Here is a 17264-nt window from a genome sequence, read left to right as displayed (position 1 = left end):
CGCGGGAGAGGCGGCACCGGCGACGCTCGAATGTCTGCTCGTAGAGAGCGGCCGTCTCCTGGCGCCGGGCGGCGCGCAGACGTTCGGCCGCCGTGCGCGGCTCCGAGGCGTCCCTCCACATATCCGCTCCGCTCCTTCCGACCTACTCGCTGGCGTTGGCGCCCCTAACACACTCGCTCTCTGGGTGCCTATCGGTAAAAATATGGGCCTTGGGTGCAAAGCAAGAGATGGCGGGGAAGGAGAAGCGGGTGACTCAAGCCCCCCGTCTATGCCCGGGCACAGACGCCAGCAGCGGGCATGCGGCGCTCAGGCCGCCACGAACTCACAGAGGGGCACGGCAGAGCGGAGGGGCGGTGAAAGCCGTGACGCATCCCCCACCCCGCGCCAGACGACCACAAGTCGCCAATCCGAAGCAAAGCAAAAAAAGAACACAATACTCTCATGAGGGGTAATTATCAAGGGAAACAGCTCTGAAATGCACTCCCTCTTCACAGGTTCGTGCATGCTCAGTTGTACGCCGTGAAGGAGAATAGTCTATACCTTACCTTCCTGTATTAAGTAAAGAGAGAGAGAGAGAGTAGGAGAAACCTTATATCTAATTCCCACCGCGAAAGCAATGCCCCCACTTTGCATAGCTGGGGGTATTCGAGTAGCATCCAAATACTCCCATTTATAGGGAAGTTAAAGGCTTATGATTGACTGACGAAAAGACCGTGCTGAAAGCGCCCTTGGCCCACCTCCCGCGCGGAGGCGGAGAGCTTTGGGTTGGGTGGGCGTTTCAAAACCCACACTTTTCGACACGTGCCTTCAGCAAGAGATAAAGACGAGAATGATGATGAATTAAAAGCTCCCCTATTAACAAAGTCGGTAAGGCTTGACAATTCCTTTTGCAAGCTTCCAGCAACCCCCAAAAACCTCAAAAAAAAAAGAAAGACTACAGGAGCGCATGTGTGCGTGCCGTGAGGCAATGTGCTAAGCTATTATGGGTGGGGCTGGCGGCGCCAGCGGTCCGGCACAGGCGAGGGGCTGAGTGCAAGACTCGGCTCAGTGAAGCCGCGTCTCGGCGGTCAGCAAGGGACTCGCGACGTCGGGAGCAAAGGAAGGAAAAAAAAAAGAGAAACACGAGATTAAGGAAGCCGACAGTGTGGTCTGGCTTGCTGTTCTTTCCTTCACTCGAAGCACAAAAAAAATGTACGCGTCTACAGACACGCACGCAAAACAACATGGGAGCCCATACGCAATTTGTCGTTACCCGACCCTTGGACTCCCCCGCTTTTTTTTTGTCAGCTGCTGTCCCCTTTTCCTCTCTCTCTCTAGTTTCTGCAGCGGTTAGTGGTGCACCAGGTGTTCCATCAGCTTCTCAATCATGTCGCCCTTTCCATCGCAATCGTCCCACCACACGCCGAACCACCACATCCTTTTCTGGACCCCCCACACCGACATGGCCTCCAGCTGCTTGCGCGTGGGGATCGCGAGAGAAGTACGGTGTCCACGACTGCCGCTGAAATTCTGACAAGAGCCTGCGTCGTTCTGTGCAGAGCGCACCACATCTGTAGCGAATGCGGCCACAGCCCCCAAGGCCGGGTGGAATGCAGACAGTATCAACGGCGCCGACCCCGCGACCAGCCGCCCCGCATCCACTGGGTCCATGAGGGACCGCGGCAGCGAACCCAGAGTCATCCCCGGGAACGCGCTCACAATCGCATCACAGAAGGCGTGTGCGAAGTGAATGCAGTTGTGACTCAACACATCGTAATGAGCGAGAAGCCACGACGACCGCATTTTCGTCAGAATGGCGAAGATAGACGACTTTGGCGTGCCCTCCGGCAGCTTGCCAAGCACCACGGTGCCATCATACCTGAAGTTGTCCGTGTCTGTTTTCGGTCGAGAAGGGTAGATGCCGCAGACATGTGACGGAAGTTCACCGTTGGCGCCAAAGGCCCACTCCGTGCCGAACACCTCGATGCCGGCGTGGTAGCACCTCGTGCCGCCTTTCGAGACGTACACATGCAGGAGAAGAGTCCGAGACGGGTACGTGCTGTTATCATCATCGTAGCTGGGCCTGCCACAACTTTCCGAGGAGCCGCTGCTGCTGCTGCTGACGTTTCCCATTCGCTCGAGCAAATAAGGACTCCTCTTTTTCTTCTTGCTGCGCTACGTGCGACGCTGGTGCTGGTAGGCGCTTGGTGGCCCTGGTGTTGCTGCTGCTTTCCTCACCGGGGAAGAAACGCTGGGGGCTGGTGCCCAAGCTATCACGACCCACAAGAAGCAAGACAAAGAGACAGAGAAAGTGGAGGCCCAGGAAGGGGAGCAGAAGCGAGGGCGGCGCATGCGACGGTGCGCCATGGGAAGGCGAATGTAGTCACCACCAACGTCGGTGCGTGGCTGAGCAGTGAGAGGAGGTGAAACGTGGCGGCAGCGGCGACGGCGCCCGGCGCAGAGGCCGCTCTCCACGTGCCCGTGTGCGCTGCCGGCCTGGACGGAGTGATGGGCGACTCGCCATGGAGGCTCTATCTGCCGCCCTGACCGCCAACCAGGAAGAGAGAGCAACGGGTGTGAAAGTGCAGGCCGGCACACATCTGGTGTGGTGTTGGTGCTGCTGTGGGTGCCGGCAGACACAAGAGCTTGCTCCAGCGTGGCCCAACGCGGAGCGAACCAACTCATTGTGCGTGAGAGCCAGAAACGACTAGGGAAGAATAGTGGTAGCGAACTGGCGGGTATACAGAAAGCAAGAGACACACTTCGTCACCCGCGCACGGCAGAACACCACCCAGGGTGATCACACAACCTCACTTCTGCACACAAGACTTAGATTTCGCCTGCTTCTGTGCAGCTTCCTGTTTCTGCTGCTGCTGCTGCTCGCCCTGGAGCCGCCGGTGCGCCTCCACAGCCTGAATCAAGTCTACCTTTTCGATACAGCCATCCCACGAGATGCCGTTCACCCACATCATCGTCTTGAGCTCCCGCACAGTCATGGCCTCCATCGCCTCACGCGTGGAGGGGATCGGAAAAGACGCCGCATCCCCTGACCCCGCATGGCCATTCTCGCCGCGACCGGATTCCGCTGTCGCTGCCCTCTGTGAGCCCCGTTGTTGTGGCGGTACCTGCGGGGACATAGCGCCACCCATCAGCTGACGGGAGAGCGCGGAGGGAATAATGACATCTCCAAAGCGCGCGGCTCGGTTAATGTAACGCGGGATGCGCTTCAGCTTTACCTGTGGGAACGCCGCGGCGAGGGCGTCGCGGAAGGCGTGCGAGAAGTGGTTGCAGTTGCGCTGCAGCAGGTGGTACGTGCGGGCGTCCCACGCTGGGCGCATTCTGTTGATGATGGCGCTGATCTCTGCCCACCCCGTGCCAGGCGGCAGGCGGCCGAGCACGACGCTCTCCTTCAGCATCTGCACTGGAAGCGCGTGTTTTGCCGGGCTCGTGAATATGCCGCACACGCCCAGTGGACTATCCGTGTAGCCGTTGAAGGCATACTCGCTGCCAAACACCTCGATGCCGCTGTGGTAGACGCCGAGACCGATCCTCTCGTTGATGGAGCGCGGGCGTGATTGGGGCCCGCCCTGTAGGTTGTATACATTCAGTATAACCTCTGGGCCCTCATTTGTGCCGCCGCTATGGGCATCAGATGACTGCGCGGGAGACACGGCCCCCGACGAGTTGTCGCGGCCTCCGGATGTGGTGCTCGCCGACAAGCCCCGTTTCTTTTTGGAGTTGCCGCTTCCCATTCGGCGTGACTGTCGCCTCTCCTGGGGGCCTCGACGCCACGTGCGTGGTGGTACTGCGCGCAGAAACACGCCTAGAGAGTGAGAGAGCGTGAGAGACGGCCGCTGCCGCCCCTCCCCTCCCTTTGGAAAATACTACGTGCTAGGAGCCGGCTTTCCAGCGGCCTTGCTACACACGAAAGGCCTATGCGCATGTCGCAAAGAAGAACAACAACAGAAAACAGCTTAAACGCAAAACAGAAGCAACAACCAACGAGGCAACGAGAGCGTGGAACATGCCAATGGGTGCCCCCCCCCCTTGTGAAGGGCGAGGGCGGCCTTCTCGCTACAGTCTGTCGGCACTGAACACAACAGAGACAGAACAAACCCCATGACGCACCTTAATAGACACACTCACACACATGGTACTCGATACAAAGTGGTGCAAGAGAGGAAAAGAGAAGGGTAGAGGAGAGAGGAAATAAAGACACAGACCGCATGTACAGGTGGTTAGCAAGGTGTGGTCCTGACATCAGTGCTCTGTTCGCTGCCGCAGAACTGCAGTGCACACCATGAGCTAAAGGCCCCGCGTGGCGGCAGCACCACCCCTGCCTCCGCCGCAACAGCTTCTAGCGAGAAAGACGATGAAATTAGAGGTGAGAATGATGTTGTGGTTGTCGCTGCGCCGCGAGGTGCAGCAGTACTAATAATCACTGGCGTTCCTGTTGCGGTGCGTGGCGGCTCCAGGTCCTGTGGCGCAATGAGCTCACAAACCGTACCCGGTACGCCCTGCACCGGCGGGCGCAGCGCGTCTACCACCTGCCGCTGCCCCAGCAGGAAGGGCTCTGCGACGGTAAGGCTGTACGTCCACTTGGAGCCGTCGCCACGGCCCCGCGCCTCCTTCTCGCACGCGAGCTGCCGGGCGCGCCGATGCCGCTGCACAAACCTCTCAACGCCTGGCGAGGCCGCTGCGGCGCCGGGGGCGGGCGCGTTCCCCGGGTGTCGGCAGAGTTCCGGGCTGAAAGTGTACTCGGAGAAGTCCTCCACATTCAGCATGCGCTGCTCCTCCAGCTTCTGCTCGCGGCGAAGCTGCCACAGTGTGTTGCGCTGCTGCACCCGCAGAGCGGATCCCCCCCGCAGCGTCACGAAGGAGTCTGGACAGCCCGCGCAACTCCGCAGAGCCCCCGGGCTCTTTCCATCGACGCCTTGACGATGACTTGGTGTGCGCACCGATGCACTCCCGACCGACGGTTGCCGCGGGCCGGGGGAGGATGTCCCCGCTGTGTTTTGGGCGCCTTCCTCACCGCAGTATTCTTGTTGCTGCTGCGGCGGCTCCTCTTGCTGTGGTTGCCTCGGTGTATTTATGTTGGGATCAACACTCTTCCCGGTATCTGCAACAAAATCATTTTTACTGTCATCGCCGTCATTCGGCAGGATCCCCCGCTGTGCCTGCAACTGCAACTGCTGTCGCTGAATCCACGCGGCATTCGCGAGTAGTTTCTCACGCTGCCGCAAAAGAAAGTCATCCTGTGGTAAGGCATCCATCTCCGCGCAGCCGACGCTATATAACTTGCACTTCCTTTTTAAACGCGTTCCTAGCAGAGTGTTGCACACTGCAGAAGAAACAACAGAGAAAGACAATAAGACGAACGATAAATATGATAGGAACCTATTCGGGAACTTTCTGAGAGGCACCACTCCTTGCACCAGTAGAATTACACATGGCTGTTGTTCGTCTCTCTCTTCCTCGGATTGAGGAGTAAAGACAATCGTTAATACTGGGCGCCGTGCCGCTGCAACTCTCTCTCTCTCTCCCTCCCTCTCTCCCCTAGTGTGTGTGTATGTGTCTGAGTGCAGCGTCGTGAGCCACGGCAGGGGCAGATACCCCACAGCTGCCCAGCACAACTGCGTGTGTTGCGAGGCGACCACGTGGCATTCTGCGTAACGCGGCCTCATCGTGAAGGGGCGCGCAGAGTATTTGCACGGCATGCTTGCTGCGAAGGGCTCATGAGTGCGCCGCAGCGTCTCACAGGGCGATCAGCACATTGGGGTCGCATCCGTGGTGGAGGTATAACACCGCGCCCTGCCCGTGTACAGCACCTGCGTGCAGTAGTCCAGCCGCTAGAAGGCGTTCGTCCTGACTGCTGCGGCCCAGTCGTCGGTGAGGTCGTGCGGCAGAAGCCCGACAACATGCCACAGGGTCGTCTAAACAGGGGCGTTCGGGCTGCGGGCCAACTTTTCGTGTGCGTCGTGCCCTGACGCCCGCACCTTGTAACCACACCTCGACAGCCGACTCCTTTACGGTGCTCTGCCGCACCTCCAACGCTGCGTAGGCGGCCAGTAGTCACGGCTGCAGCGAGCGGAACAGCACGAGCCGACGAACCTTCCCCAGCGGCGCCTGTAGGAGACACATGCACGCCACATACTTCTACTGCGCCCACATCCGCCCTTTCGGGGGGTGAGGTGAGGGATCCGAGGGCCGACGCCGCGGAGAAGTTGATATCCCGCTCGTACACCGCTGGGGATGCGGCGCGCTCACCCCTGTGCGAGGTGCTAGTTTTCCTTTAGCCACTCCCACATCAATCCCAGCCCCTGCGCCTAACGCCGATGGCAAAGAAGCCTCCTTGTGCCTATGAAGGAGAGCGAGACGTGTATGGAAGAACCATGATAGCCACTCGCACCCCCCCCTTACGATACAGATCGCCGCACATATGCACACATGCAGAGGTAGCTCTGAATGTAAGAAGAGAGCATGCGCCACCATTAGTTCATTCCCATGTCACTCTGAGCATTGCATGTGTAGAAACAAAACAAAGTGATAGCGTGTGAGTTGGCGGATGGTGATGGAGAGACAGGAAGAGAACAAAACCGCCCCACCAACACTCTACCCCTCTCTCTCCCGTAGCGAACAAGAAATGTGGATGCGTTCAAACACATACACACACACACAAACACACACACACACACACACACACACACACCAAGATAATTCAGAAATATAATTATGATCCACGCGTCTTCGGATTTCTGCTTATCCTCATTTCTTTTGCACTTGTAGACCCATTACCCCATTATCACCGCCGCTACGGCACACCGATTTCCTTTTCTTTCCTTCTCCTGCTTCACTTGCCGAGCAATGCGTCACACACACACACACACACTGAACTTGAGCGCCCATCTCCTCGCCCCTCCACCACCTTCAGGAGCGAGCGGCGAAGGTGGGGGATTGCCGACACCAAGAACAGCCACAGCCACAGAGCGAATAACCATAAATGAAAAAAACAAACAAGAAGAAGCCCGACACCGCAGTCGTGGAGAGGATGGTGTAGCAGGTGTGTGCAACCAGCAACAAAAACACAGCAACAACCACGCCTCCTGCACTCCATAGACCCCCTTACGCACTACACTGGACCACTGACTCTCATCAACACTGTTGCTACAGCGCCTCTGTCTTGCTCTTCACCAGCTCGTACACCACCATCGCGACGCCGCACACGGGGCCAGCCTTCACGAGGGATGCTCCAAGCCCGCGATACATCATCGCCGTCTCGTTCCTAAAGATGCTCACCACCTCCCGGAAGCCAATGTCGCGGGCCTGCACGAGCGTCTTGACGGTGTCAAACGGGTAGAGGAGTGTCCACGTCGCCATGGACGAGATGCTCCCGGCCAGAAATGCTAAATGGCTTGTGAGGTGCTCGGGTGATCCACCCACCACAGCAGCAATGCGGGTGCCCCACTTCTCTGACGCGGGTGCCGCGCACCACTCGCCCAGCCACCGCTTACTCACGTCGTACAGGCCCAGATAGCAACCAGCAAAGAGTGTGTCCTTCAGGAGGTGGTACCGGAAGCCACGGAAGTAGCCGCGTGGACCTTCGGTGCGCAAGATGTCCAGCGCACACGTCCAGGCATTCTTCGTCACATGCTGCGTCGAGAACTGCGTGCGTATCTTTATGACGTGCATCGGGCAGCCAATAAACGTGCCTACGCCGCCCGCGAAAGCCCCGGCGCGAAATGGCGAGGCGCCCACCCACCCGAAAGCCCGCGAGAGGAGAGTGCTGCCATGGGATGAAGAGGCCAACATCGGCTCTTTATGGGCGTCGTGGTAGCGAAAGGTGTCCCACAGAGCGAACTGTAGGCTGCGTTTTGTTGCCGACATCACTAGCGGCGGCGTGACGCCGCGGTACAAACTCCGCACACCCTCCTCCCGGACCATGTTCCACGACGTCCGCAGGAAGAAGCGGCTCGCCCCGGGCCCCAGTGCCTGCATGCGTGTCTTGGCGGTGTCGAGCGGGTGCCCCAGCACGACCGTCGTGATGCCTTGCGCGGCCCCAGGGAGGAATGCAAGAATCACCTTGTCATCCATTTAACCGGGGCTTATACTGGCAGCAGGAACACATGTGAAACAGAGAGAGATAGAGAGAAAGAAGGGAAAGAGGACGAAAGGACCAATNTATATATATATATATATAAAATTACAGCGTGATGAGACCACACATGCAGGCCTATATCCTACCCCCTTTCTTGCTGCTGCGCCCCCCAAAAGATGAGGAGGAGACTCAAGCCCAGGCAATGTGCCAAACTGCCCAAGCATAATCACATCGACAGAGACAAGCGCAGACTACCGCGTGATTGTAAAGGGCTTCACATCCCATTGATTGTGTTCTATTTTACATCCGGGGCACACAATGGGCAGAGGTACCCCGCTATTGTCGCGGACCATAGGCACAAGCTCACCGTATGGGTCCATGCGCAGAAGCTTGCGGCCACACTTGCTGCAGTAGTACGCCATGCGAGACCCACGTGGCCGTGGCGCTTCCACCGCGATGGGCTGTGCCACACCTTCCTTGTACGTCCGGCGACCAATCTCCTGCAGGATGGGCGGCAGCGTGACACCGTCCGCGTGGCTGCCTGGGGCCGCAGAGGTGGGCGCAGGTTGAAAGACCCTCGCCTCCGTGTCAACGTGACTTGACGTGCGAACGTAATTATTGGAGAGTTTTGAGCGGATGTTTGCGTGGTCGCCGTGCTCGTCGAAGGGCACCGCCTGCTCCCAGCTCGTGTGCTCCAGTAGGCAGCGCGGACAGCTCATTGGAAGCACTTGGCCAAATGACGATACCGAGAGAGGCAGCGGTTTGCCCTCGTGGTCCATGGCGAGCACGTGGTAGCCGCACATGCCGCACTTCCACGAGATCTTCGTTTGCTTCCGTGGGGAGACGCAGACCGCATTGCCTGCGGAGGCGGAGTTCCGCATTGGTGTGGATATGACGTCCTCCTGTAGTGTATCTGTCTGTTGCTCGTCTTTCCTCTGCTCGCTGCTTACGCCATTCTGTGTGGCTTCCATCTCTGCTGCGGTTGCTGTTGTCGTCGTTGTTGCGGCCGCCGCTGCCCCACTTTCAGCGTCCTCTCGGCCCTGCGAGCCCGGATACGAGCCGCCGACGTGCTCCACCGTTCCTTGGGGCTGTGCGCCAGCAGGCGGGAGGACGCCGTTCACCTCCTGCATTTCCGACTTCATCTCCGTGGACATCTTCCTCCTAATTTCTCTCTCTCTCTCTCTGTCTCTTCAGCAGCAGGCAACTCCGTGAGTCGGGAAACTTTGCCCAAACCGACGTGAGCGGCACGGCACCCTCTCCTTTATGCCTGCCAAATGTCATCGGGAAAAGAAAGAGCAACAGGAGACCGCGCCGAAAGACGATACATTACAAGAGAACAGTAACAACAACCATTTATGATGGTGAGCAATGTCGCATCAGACAGTGCGATAGTGGTGTATCCCCATTCTTTTTTTTTTCTCCGCCCCCCGTCTTGCACCCCCCCTTCCAAGAACAAACAACAACAGCATACACAAGTACTTTACATATCAAGGTGCCAGACACACACACACATAGGAGGGTTGAGATTACGCGGCTGAGCGCTTCGGGTCTTTTGGCGTCACTGTTCGCCTGCGATTATCCGGTCGCGATGTATTTGCTTCCAGGAGTGGCTGCACGTCCATGATGCAGAGGTCTTCCACGCTGTCCGATGCGTCAAGGCCGCCGGTGACGTACACACGCCTCCCTGCAGCCACCAGGGAGTGGTGGCAGCGGGCCGGCACCAGCTCCATGTCTGTCTCGTGCGGCACCAACTTTACCCACGAAACCGACACAGCAGACTCACCCTTCTCCTGCAGGCGCAGAATCCAGGCATCGCAGAGCACCTTGCCGCCGACGCCGATACCTCCATGCAGCATCATCTCGCTTGGGCTCAAGACACAAGCGGCATGCCCATACCGCGGCGGCGGTCCATGGATCCCCACATTCACGGCCGTAGCCACCCATCGTCCAGTATCCACATCATACACCGCTACATCATTGCAGAATTCAAGAGCAAGTTTAGTGATGGTCTGAAGCAATTTTGGGTCTACCTTCTTGCCCTTCTTTGGGACTATCTTTGGCTCCATCGCCAGGCGCCGACCACCGTGAATTACAATGTAGCGGTCCAGCAGCAAGCCCGCCACGTGAGAGGAGCGCGGCTGAGGGTGCGCGGTTGGCGTCTCTGCTACTGCTGCACGCTCTACCCACTTGCAGGTGGCGAGATCCAGCGTTTCCATTGTCGACACGCAGCCGTTGCTGGTGTTACCACCGAACACGTACACCTTGTCCCGCACCACAGTAGCGGAAGGACACGTCAGCATCGGTGCCTGCGAAGCTGCGCCGCCACGCACGTGCAGCGCAGTTCCGTTGTCCATGTCAACACCCATGAGGTGTGCCACGCGGCTACTGCCTTGCCAGCCACCAATCAGCAGCACCACCGGGTGTTCACGCGGTGGCGGTACCACAGCCTCCGGCGCTGCCTGCGCGTCACCTGCCTCCTTTTCCTCCTCTGCGCGTTTGGCTGCGTCGCCGCTGATGGCGACGAGTGAGTGCTGCGGCCCGCGCTCCTTCGCCCGCACCGGGTCCCACTGCACAACAGGAGCAGCCAGCGTCGGCCACGAAAAGCCATCGGGCACCTGCGTTGGTCGCTGGTCGGCAGCCTGCCTGTATGGCGACGCGGTTCCGCTCTCTCGCGGCGCGGCGTCCTCGTCCCCCGCACCCACTTTCGTGTCGGCGTCGGCGTCGGCATCGGCGTCAGCGTCGGCATCGGCGTCAGCGTCGGCGTCAGCGCACATGTTTCCCATCGGCGTCTCCACGGGCTGCGTCATCGAGTCAACGTTCGTGCCCCACACGCGTGTCTCTGCGTCCCACCACTCCGCGAAGGGCATCGGCTCCAGAGGATCCATGGGGATCTGCGACTGGAAGGGCTGCGGCAGCATCGTCACATCGCAGCCGCCCACAACGTACAGCTTCCCACTTTTGGGGTGAATGTACGACGCGTGGCCCATGCGGACACGCGCAGGCATGTTGACAGAGCATCCGCTTGTTACCCGCACCTCGAGAATCCCAGGTGGCACGTTGCTATCCTCCGCACCGTCCTTCCCTTTGCCCCGCTTCGGTGGCATTCTTCTCTTGCCGGACCAAAGCTAAGGAGGCCTGTCTGAGCCAGGAGACGCACCTAGAGAGAAAAGAAGCGGAATAGAAACACATCATCCGTTATGCACATTACAGAGAGTGCACAAGAGTTGTGCGCTTGTGATGATACACAGTTGATGTGTTTTTTTTTCTTTTGTTTTTAGCCATTAATATCTGCGCCACAGCGGCACCGTCACGAAGGAGTTGCATAAAAATCGCAAGTGCACGCATACACCCCTGATGGGCTATTCGTAGGTGGATGGATATCGCCTCCAAGAACCCAGAAGGCTCAACCCTATGCGTCCACTCGCGGGTAGAGAGAGAGAGAGAGGGAGGGAGGGAGAGAAAGGGATTGAGTCGAAGAGCGTGGAAATATGCTTGCATTGGGGGATACGCAACATTGCCAGCTCGCTGACCCTCATATTATCCGTTACACTGCCTCGTCAACCTCGTGGCCACCACCCGCCCCTCAACATGAGCCCATCTTGAAGCGCTGCTGACAGCACGGACGCAGACCAGCCGCTCTTTCCTAGACATGGCGCTGCCGATCCCCCCCACGCACTCGGCCTCCCGCAGTGGAACAATCCTGTGCATCAATCGTGGACTGACGACGTGCGACAACACAGCACGCCGAATATGCAGCGTGTTGTGCACTGTGGGTTCATGCCGTCCAACAGACACACGCGCATCTTTTTCATGCAGCGCCGGCCGATGTCCGCCCGCAGCCAGGGCCCCTCTGTGCGTGCTGGTAGAGTTCTAGCTGCACGGCAAACAACAACAACCAAAAACAATTCCGAGCGAACGCACAACGTATGAGGCCGCCGCGCAGAGACAGCGCAATAGGAATGCGTGCTGTGCTATTCATTTAGTTTGCGCGAGAGGGATGTGCTGATCCACGCCAAGCGGTCCCCCTCACCATCATCTGTGGTGGTGGCGGCGGCGGCGGCGGCGGCCGAAGAGGTGAAGGCACCGCTGCGCATTGCTGCGCTACATCACCTGCACAGCAGAAACGAGAACACAAAAGAAGAGGAAAACACGTCGAGTGTCAAACACCAAACAACACGCATGCATATGCGCATGCACAGCGTGTTTACTTCGTCAGCCCATCTTTTGCGTGTGCCACTTCCCCCCTTCCCCCTCCCCCACCCCCGCATCGCACGGAGGCGCCACGTGGAGTTCGAGAAGACATGCCGCATGCTGAGCAATGCCGTCGAGGACGAACGCTCAGGGCACCAGCCGCACGGCTAGCTGTTGCTGGCTGCGGTCGCGTAGCAGCAAAAAAAAAAATCCTTTTTTTTTTGGTTTTGTGGGGGGGGGGGGGGGAGAAGCACNGCAAAAAAAAAAATCCTTTTTTTTTTGGTTTTGTGGGGGGGTGAGGGAGAGAAGCACTCTCACAGCCCCGGGGAATCCCCAGTGGCATTCGAAGCAAAACTCATTAACACGGGATCCCGGCACTCTGGTGGTTTGGCAGTGCCATCCTTTTGAACACGTGCTCTTTCTTCAGTTGCTTTCCAAGGAAAAAAAAATTGGCGAGCCTTCTCCATTCTGCGCATCTGGAGGAGGTGCGACAAATCATAGCAAGTTAAATAAAGAACCCCCGCCCCCCGATTGCCCTATTGCCCATGGACCCATTGAACGACGGAGGGCCACGCAATGGACAGAGCCAAACACATTACGCGGCATTCCGCGACCTCTGCGACGCCATATCCATCTCCTCCATCTTATCCACCGCCCCGTTGGGGAGAAAGCGTGTGGCACTGCGCGCCAGGTTGTTGACCCAGCTCGGCATAATAACCGGCAGCGACACCTTCTCGCCATTCTCCAGCTGCACCTCCTCGCGCTCGCCGCCATCGTACACCTCCACCAGTTTCTGCTCCTGCTGCTGCTTCCGCAGATCGGGGGGAAGCAGCCGCTTCGCAAAGGCCTCGGAAAAGCAGTTACAGTTGTTCCGAATCAGATGGTAGGCGCGCCCAGACCACTGAGTGGTATTGGCTCTGAACTCCTCTACCAAACTGCACACCTGCTCGCGTGTTAGTTGCGTCTCACCGAGGACCAGCTGCTCACGGAAGATGTGCGGCTCTGTTTGTTTTGGCATCGTTTGGAACACACCCGGTCCCTCCTCGCAGCGTCCAAATGCGATTTCCATACCGTACACCTCCACGCCGGTGTGGTGGACGCCCAGGCCCGCGTGGTAGAGCACGTTGTTGGCCTCCGTGATGTCGTACACATTGAGGAACACCGTGTTCTCGGGGTACACCGGCCCGGGGGCGCCGGCGTCGCGAGCTGCTGCCGTACCGCGGTCGCCACCGCTGCTGCGGTCCAGCCTCCCTATCAGCTGCTGGGCGGTGGAGATGGCGTTGCCGACGCCCCGAGACCTGCTGGCGCTGTCACACAGCCCCCCAATAGCACCCATGATGTCACGCAGTGCCATGAGAGCTGCAACGGGACGATCAGACAAAACACAGAACACTGAATAGAAGGAAAGAGAAACAAACAGATAATAGATGATGGGATGGTGGCGTAGCCGGTGGACACGCGTGAACCCATGACCTCACCCACACCGAAAACTTGAAAAGCAGCGGGGCCACTTGGCACCACACGCCATCACTCACTCCACCACTTCGTAGACGGCCCCCGCAGATTTCCGTCGCCGCCTCGCTTGGCTTTCGCCGTCCCCGCTGCTGCTGTCCGATAGTATCACGACTTCTCTCTCCGGGGAACCCTCCCCCTCGTCATCGCTGCCGACCACAACGACATCTACCCTAGCATCCTTGTTCACCGGGGAGCCAAGACGCCGTTGATGCTGTTGTCCAGCAGGCGCCCTGGTGTTCCCGTCAGACGGCGTGTGGTGGCGAGCGTCGCCGCAGGGGTGCTGCTGCTCGAACCGTCGTGCCTGATCGAGCGCGGTAAAGTACATCACCTCCAACTCTGCCAAGGCCACGTCATGGGCCGGCACGAGCGCCAGCACCTCGCCCCTTACGGTGGCATCCCGTGCAACAATCTGCGTGGCGGCGTGCTCCTCAGCAGCGCCGTACGCCAAGCTGCGCACTTCCGCCCACGGCTCTGTTGACAGCCGCGCCGCCCCCACGTGCGCGTTGGCTGCACAGCAGTCGCTCGCCACCTGCGTAAAGAGAATGTCCAGCGCCGCAGAACGGAGTGCACTGTCGCTCATTGCCACTGCTGCTGTTGTTGTGGTGAGCGGTGCCTCCCACTCTTCGGCTGCGTCCTCCGCCATGAACATTTCCAGCGGCACGGCGGTCATGCGGAGAAGGTGCACAACGTACCGCACGTGGAGCGGCACACCGCAGACCCAAGCAAGCAGAAAGAGGTGCCGCCGCACGTCAGGCAGAAGCCACCCCGCCACCTTCAGTGCAAAGGCGTTGCTGCTGCCGCCACTAGCACTGCTGTTGTTGTTGTCGTTATGCATGCAAGAGCGCTCACTCGGCAGTGCCATGAAGACCCCGCTTCCTTTCCTTCGCCCCCCAACAACAACTACTCATAGAAGGACCAAAAGCATCGGACAAGTGGGCCACACGGAAGAGACACCAGTTCTGAGAGAGGACTTATCGAGCCGCAACAAATACGAAGCGGACGGGCACGTCCCCTACACACACACACACACACACATATATATATATATATATATATATCAAGACAAGCACAGACGCGCGGGACAATCCCCACCTCACTGCTGTGGTAGAAAACGGCAGCATCTGCATGCAGTCATGAAGCGGGAAAAGAAAGACATACACACACAATAGGAACTCAGCTTGTCAAGGCGAACCCCTACGAGCACTGTACATTGCCTGGCGCCGCAGATGCCTTCCAAGCACCCACCGCACGCCGTTAGAAGATTCCACTGCGCGCGAGCGTAGTGACAAGCTTCCGATGATGCTCCAGCGAGCACTCCACCGCCTCGTCTACTGCGGAGCGCTTCGGCGGGATCAACGCATCGGAGGTGAAGGACGGGCCAAACAGTCCGTTGTCCACCCCACGCACGGTCGCCGCCACAGTGACGGTGTACTCACGCCCATCCCCAAGGGTGCCGCCGCTGTTCGGAGCCGTACGGCAAACGGGAGCGTTGACGAGGCGAGCCCTTTCCGCCGCGCGGATGCGCTCGCTTTCCGCAATCAACAAATCTGCAGTCTGACGTGAGCAGGCGTCGCCACGGTGGACATGCTCCAGCACCACTAGCTCCGTCCTCTCGCGCCCCACCCCACGACTCCAGAACATGTAATCGCGCGCGTTGAAAACGTCCATCGCCGTCACGCCACTGTCGAGGTCCAGGTAGCGGAAGGAGGGGCGCTGAACCCCCCACGCGGACTGGGCCTTGCGCACCAGCAGGCCCCAGTGGCCCTCGCCCGCGCCGGACACGCCGCGGCTGCTGAGCAGAATAGCCTCCGCGGCATTGCTGTGCCGCAGCGTCACACGCACGCCGAGTTTCAGCAGCAGCAGCGGTGGGAGTAGGGAGTAGAGCGGCATCTTCACAACGTCCTCCTCCGCGTGCAGCACCGCTGGACTCGTCTCCCCCTTCAGTGCTGGCGTTGGGTTGCTGCTGGCGCCCGACCCCCGCAGCGCGGGGGCAGACGAGGCCGGCGTGCCCTTGCGGTACACGTACAGCTTTGCGGTGAGCGGGTTGGGCGGGTGGTGCAGATCGTCGAGGGCGTCACGGTAGTGCGGTACGGGGTCGCAGCCGTTCTTCCACACCTCGAAGTCGTCCTCGTCGTCGATGACGATGTAGCACGTCCCATTCGGGGGGCTGATCATCTTCGGGTTGCACGGGAGCTTGTACTTGAAGATCGGGTTGTAGTCGTCGCCAAATGCGTCCTTGATCTGCGCGACGAGGGCGGCGTAACTCGCGGCCGTGCTCCACAGGCCCTCGCCGGGGAGGCCGCCCAGTAGCACGAGGAACTTGAGGTCCGGCAGCGCCATCCGCTCACCTCAGCCTTGCACACACGCTGTGGCAGCAGCAGCAGCAGCAAAACAGCAGGAAGAAGAGGGGGGGGGGTGAAGGGGAAGCCGACGGCGCACATGAGAGAAAGTGTGCATGGGAGTCATCATTTTACCGGAGCAAGACAAGAAAAAGAAAACGAAGGCATGTCTGTTGATGCACGCAGGGAGGGAGACGCAGCGCCCACCACCACCACCACCACCACCGCGGCACCGGCAGCAAGAACAACAACAGGACCAGCCACAGTATGGACAGGGCCAACGTGCGGCATCTCTGCACAACACCGCCACGCACCCCGCACAACGCCGAGGTGGGGACGCGGCTGCGTCACTCGCTCTCCCGCACTGGAGCGCGCTGCCGCATTGCGTGTTCCTACCATTCCCTCCTCCTCCTCCTCCTCCTCCTCGTGGGGAGGGCACAGCTCTCGGGGTGCACAGCGTCTGCACACTCTCCTTTCGCTCTAGCAGGGCATACTGGTCTGGCAGGGGGGGGGGGNGAGAGAGAGCGAAGCAGAAAGAAAGAAAAAGAAAGAGAGAAAGCCGCCTGGGCAGCTGTAAGAAGGACACTTGACACGAAGGCACACACGCTGACACATAGAAACACACACACCCCACACACGCGCGCACTGAATGCCGCGACAAGCGTCACGCCTATTGACATTGGACTCGCCCAATCCCATCCATTGTTTATCTCTTTCTCCACCTTGTATACATCCATTAGTCTGGAGCGCGCGTCTCTCCCCCTCTTCTTTTTCTTTCCCCTCCTCCTGCGTGTCCGTGTGTGTGTGTTGCTGCGGCGTGGGCTGCCGCCCGCCGCCCCTCTCATTTGAGCAAAAACAAAAAGAAAACAGTCGGCGGGAGCAGCAGAGAGAGTGAGAGAGAAAGCCGGCAGCGGCGGCGGCGGCGGTGGCAACACTCCGCCCGCGGCAACGGGGGGAGCACGCGGGCCAGACAATCAAGAAACCAGAACAAACATGGCGGGGGGAGAGGGGGAGAGAGGCGGGGGCGAAAGAACGAAGAGAACAAAACACACAACTTCCACAGCGGTGAAGAGAACCGAGAAACAGAAAGAAAAAAGAAACAACAACAGAACAAAGCGAAAGAAACAAAATGAAAAACAAAAAAA

General features: G+C 59.1%; 11 protein-coding genes across 11 annotated transcripts; 1 reads left to right on the top strand and 10 right to left on the bottom strand.

Moving 5' to 3' along the window:
- On the top strand, positions 1-445 carry DQ04_00901180 (hypothetical protein; the record flags this gene model as incomplete). Its single annotated transcript, XM_009309896.1, has 1 exon — positions 1-445. A coding segment is annotated over one exon (445 nt), but the record flags the coding sequence as incomplete, so codon positions are not given.
- Positions 446-1329: 884 nt separating this feature from the next.
- DQ04_00901170 (hypothetical protein) lies at positions 1330-2112 on the bottom strand (the record flags this gene model as incomplete). Its single annotated transcript, XM_009309895.1, has 1 exon — positions 1330-2112. The coding sequence occupies one exon, from the start codon at positions 2110-2112 to the stop codon at positions 1330-1332; it is 783 nt and encodes a 260-aa protein (XP_009308170.1).
- Positions 2113-2154: 42 nt separating this feature from the next.
- DQ04_00901160 (hypothetical protein) lies at positions 2155-2664 on the bottom strand (the record flags this gene model as incomplete). The annotated part of the gene is made up of 1 exon (XM_009309894.1): positions 2155-2664. The coding sequence occupies one exon, from the start codon at positions 2662-2664 to the stop codon at positions 2155-2157; it is 510 nt and encodes a 169-aa protein (XP_009308169.1).
- Positions 2665-2789: 125 nt separating this feature from the next.
- Positions 2790-3731, bottom strand: DQ04_00901150 (putative desumoylating isopeptidase 2; the record flags this gene model as incomplete). The annotated part of the gene is made up of 1 exon (XM_009309893.1): positions 2790-3731. One exon carries the CDS (start codon positions 3729-3731, stop codon positions 2790-2792), a length of 942 nt encoding a protein of 313 aa, XP_009308168.1.
- Positions 3732-4217: 486 nt separating this feature from the next.
- DQ04_00901140 (hypothetical protein) lies at positions 4218-5252 on the bottom strand (the record flags this gene model as incomplete). The annotated part of the gene is made up of 1 exon (XM_009309892.1): positions 4218-5252. The coding sequence occupies one exon, from the start codon at positions 5250-5252 to the stop codon at positions 4218-4220; it is 1035 nt and encodes a 344-aa protein (XP_009308167.1).
- Positions 5253-7143: 1891 nt separating this feature from the next.
- On the bottom strand, positions 7144-8070 carry DQ04_00901130 (putative mitochondrial carrier protein; the record flags this gene model as incomplete). Its single annotated transcript, XM_009309891.1, has 1 exon — positions 7144-8070. One exon carries the CDS (start codon positions 8068-8070, stop codon positions 7144-7146), a length of 927 nt encoding a protein of 308 aa, XP_009308166.1.
- A 255-nt stretch (positions 8071-8325) lies between these two features.
- Positions 8326-9228, bottom strand: DQ04_00901120 (hypothetical protein; the record flags this gene model as incomplete). Its single annotated transcript, XM_009309890.1, has 1 exon — positions 8326-9228. One exon carries the CDS (start codon positions 9226-9228, stop codon positions 8326-8328), a length of 903 nt encoding a protein of 300 aa, XP_009308165.1.
- A 372-nt stretch (positions 9229-9600) lies between these two features.
- On the bottom strand, positions 9601-11178 carry DQ04_00901110 (hypothetical protein; the record flags this gene model as incomplete). Its single annotated transcript, XM_009309889.1, has 1 exon — positions 9601-11178. One exon carries the CDS (start codon positions 11176-11178, stop codon positions 9601-9603), a length of 1578 nt encoding a protein of 525 aa, XP_009308164.1.
- A 1682-nt stretch (positions 11179-12860) lies between these two features.
- Positions 12861-13619, bottom strand: DQ04_00901100 (hypothetical protein; the record flags this gene model as incomplete). The annotated part of the gene is made up of 1 exon (XM_009309888.1): positions 12861-13619. One exon carries the CDS (start codon positions 13617-13619, stop codon positions 12861-12863), a length of 759 nt encoding a protein of 252 aa, XP_009308163.1.
- A 177-nt stretch (positions 13620-13796) lies between these two features.
- On the bottom strand, positions 13797-14642 carry DQ04_00901090 (hypothetical protein; the record flags this gene model as incomplete). Its single annotated transcript, XM_009309887.1, has 1 exon — positions 13797-14642. The coding sequence occupies one exon, from the start codon at positions 14640-14642 to the stop codon at positions 13797-13799; it is 846 nt and encodes a 281-aa protein (XP_009308162.1).
- Positions 14643-15034: 392 nt separating this feature from the next.
- On the bottom strand, positions 15035-16120 carry DQ04_00901080 (hypothetical protein; the record flags this gene model as incomplete). The annotated part of the gene is made up of 1 exon (XM_009309886.1): positions 15035-16120. The coding sequence occupies one exon, from the start codon at positions 16118-16120 to the stop codon at positions 15035-15037; it is 1086 nt and encodes a 361-aa protein (XP_009308161.1).
- Between the last annotated feature and the right edge of the window lie 1144 nt (positions 16121-17264).

Source organism: Trypanosoma grayi (assembly GCF_000691245.1).
Source record: "Trypanosoma grayi strain ANR4 Tgr_90_V1, whole genome shotgun sequence".
Taxonomy (NCBI): Eukaryota; Euglenozoa; class Kinetoplastea; order Trypanosomatida; family Trypanosomatidae; genus Trypanosoma; species Trypanosoma grayi.
The sequence above is the reverse complement of the archived record's forward strand: the minus strand, read 5'-3'. Positions and strand labels throughout refer to the sequence as shown.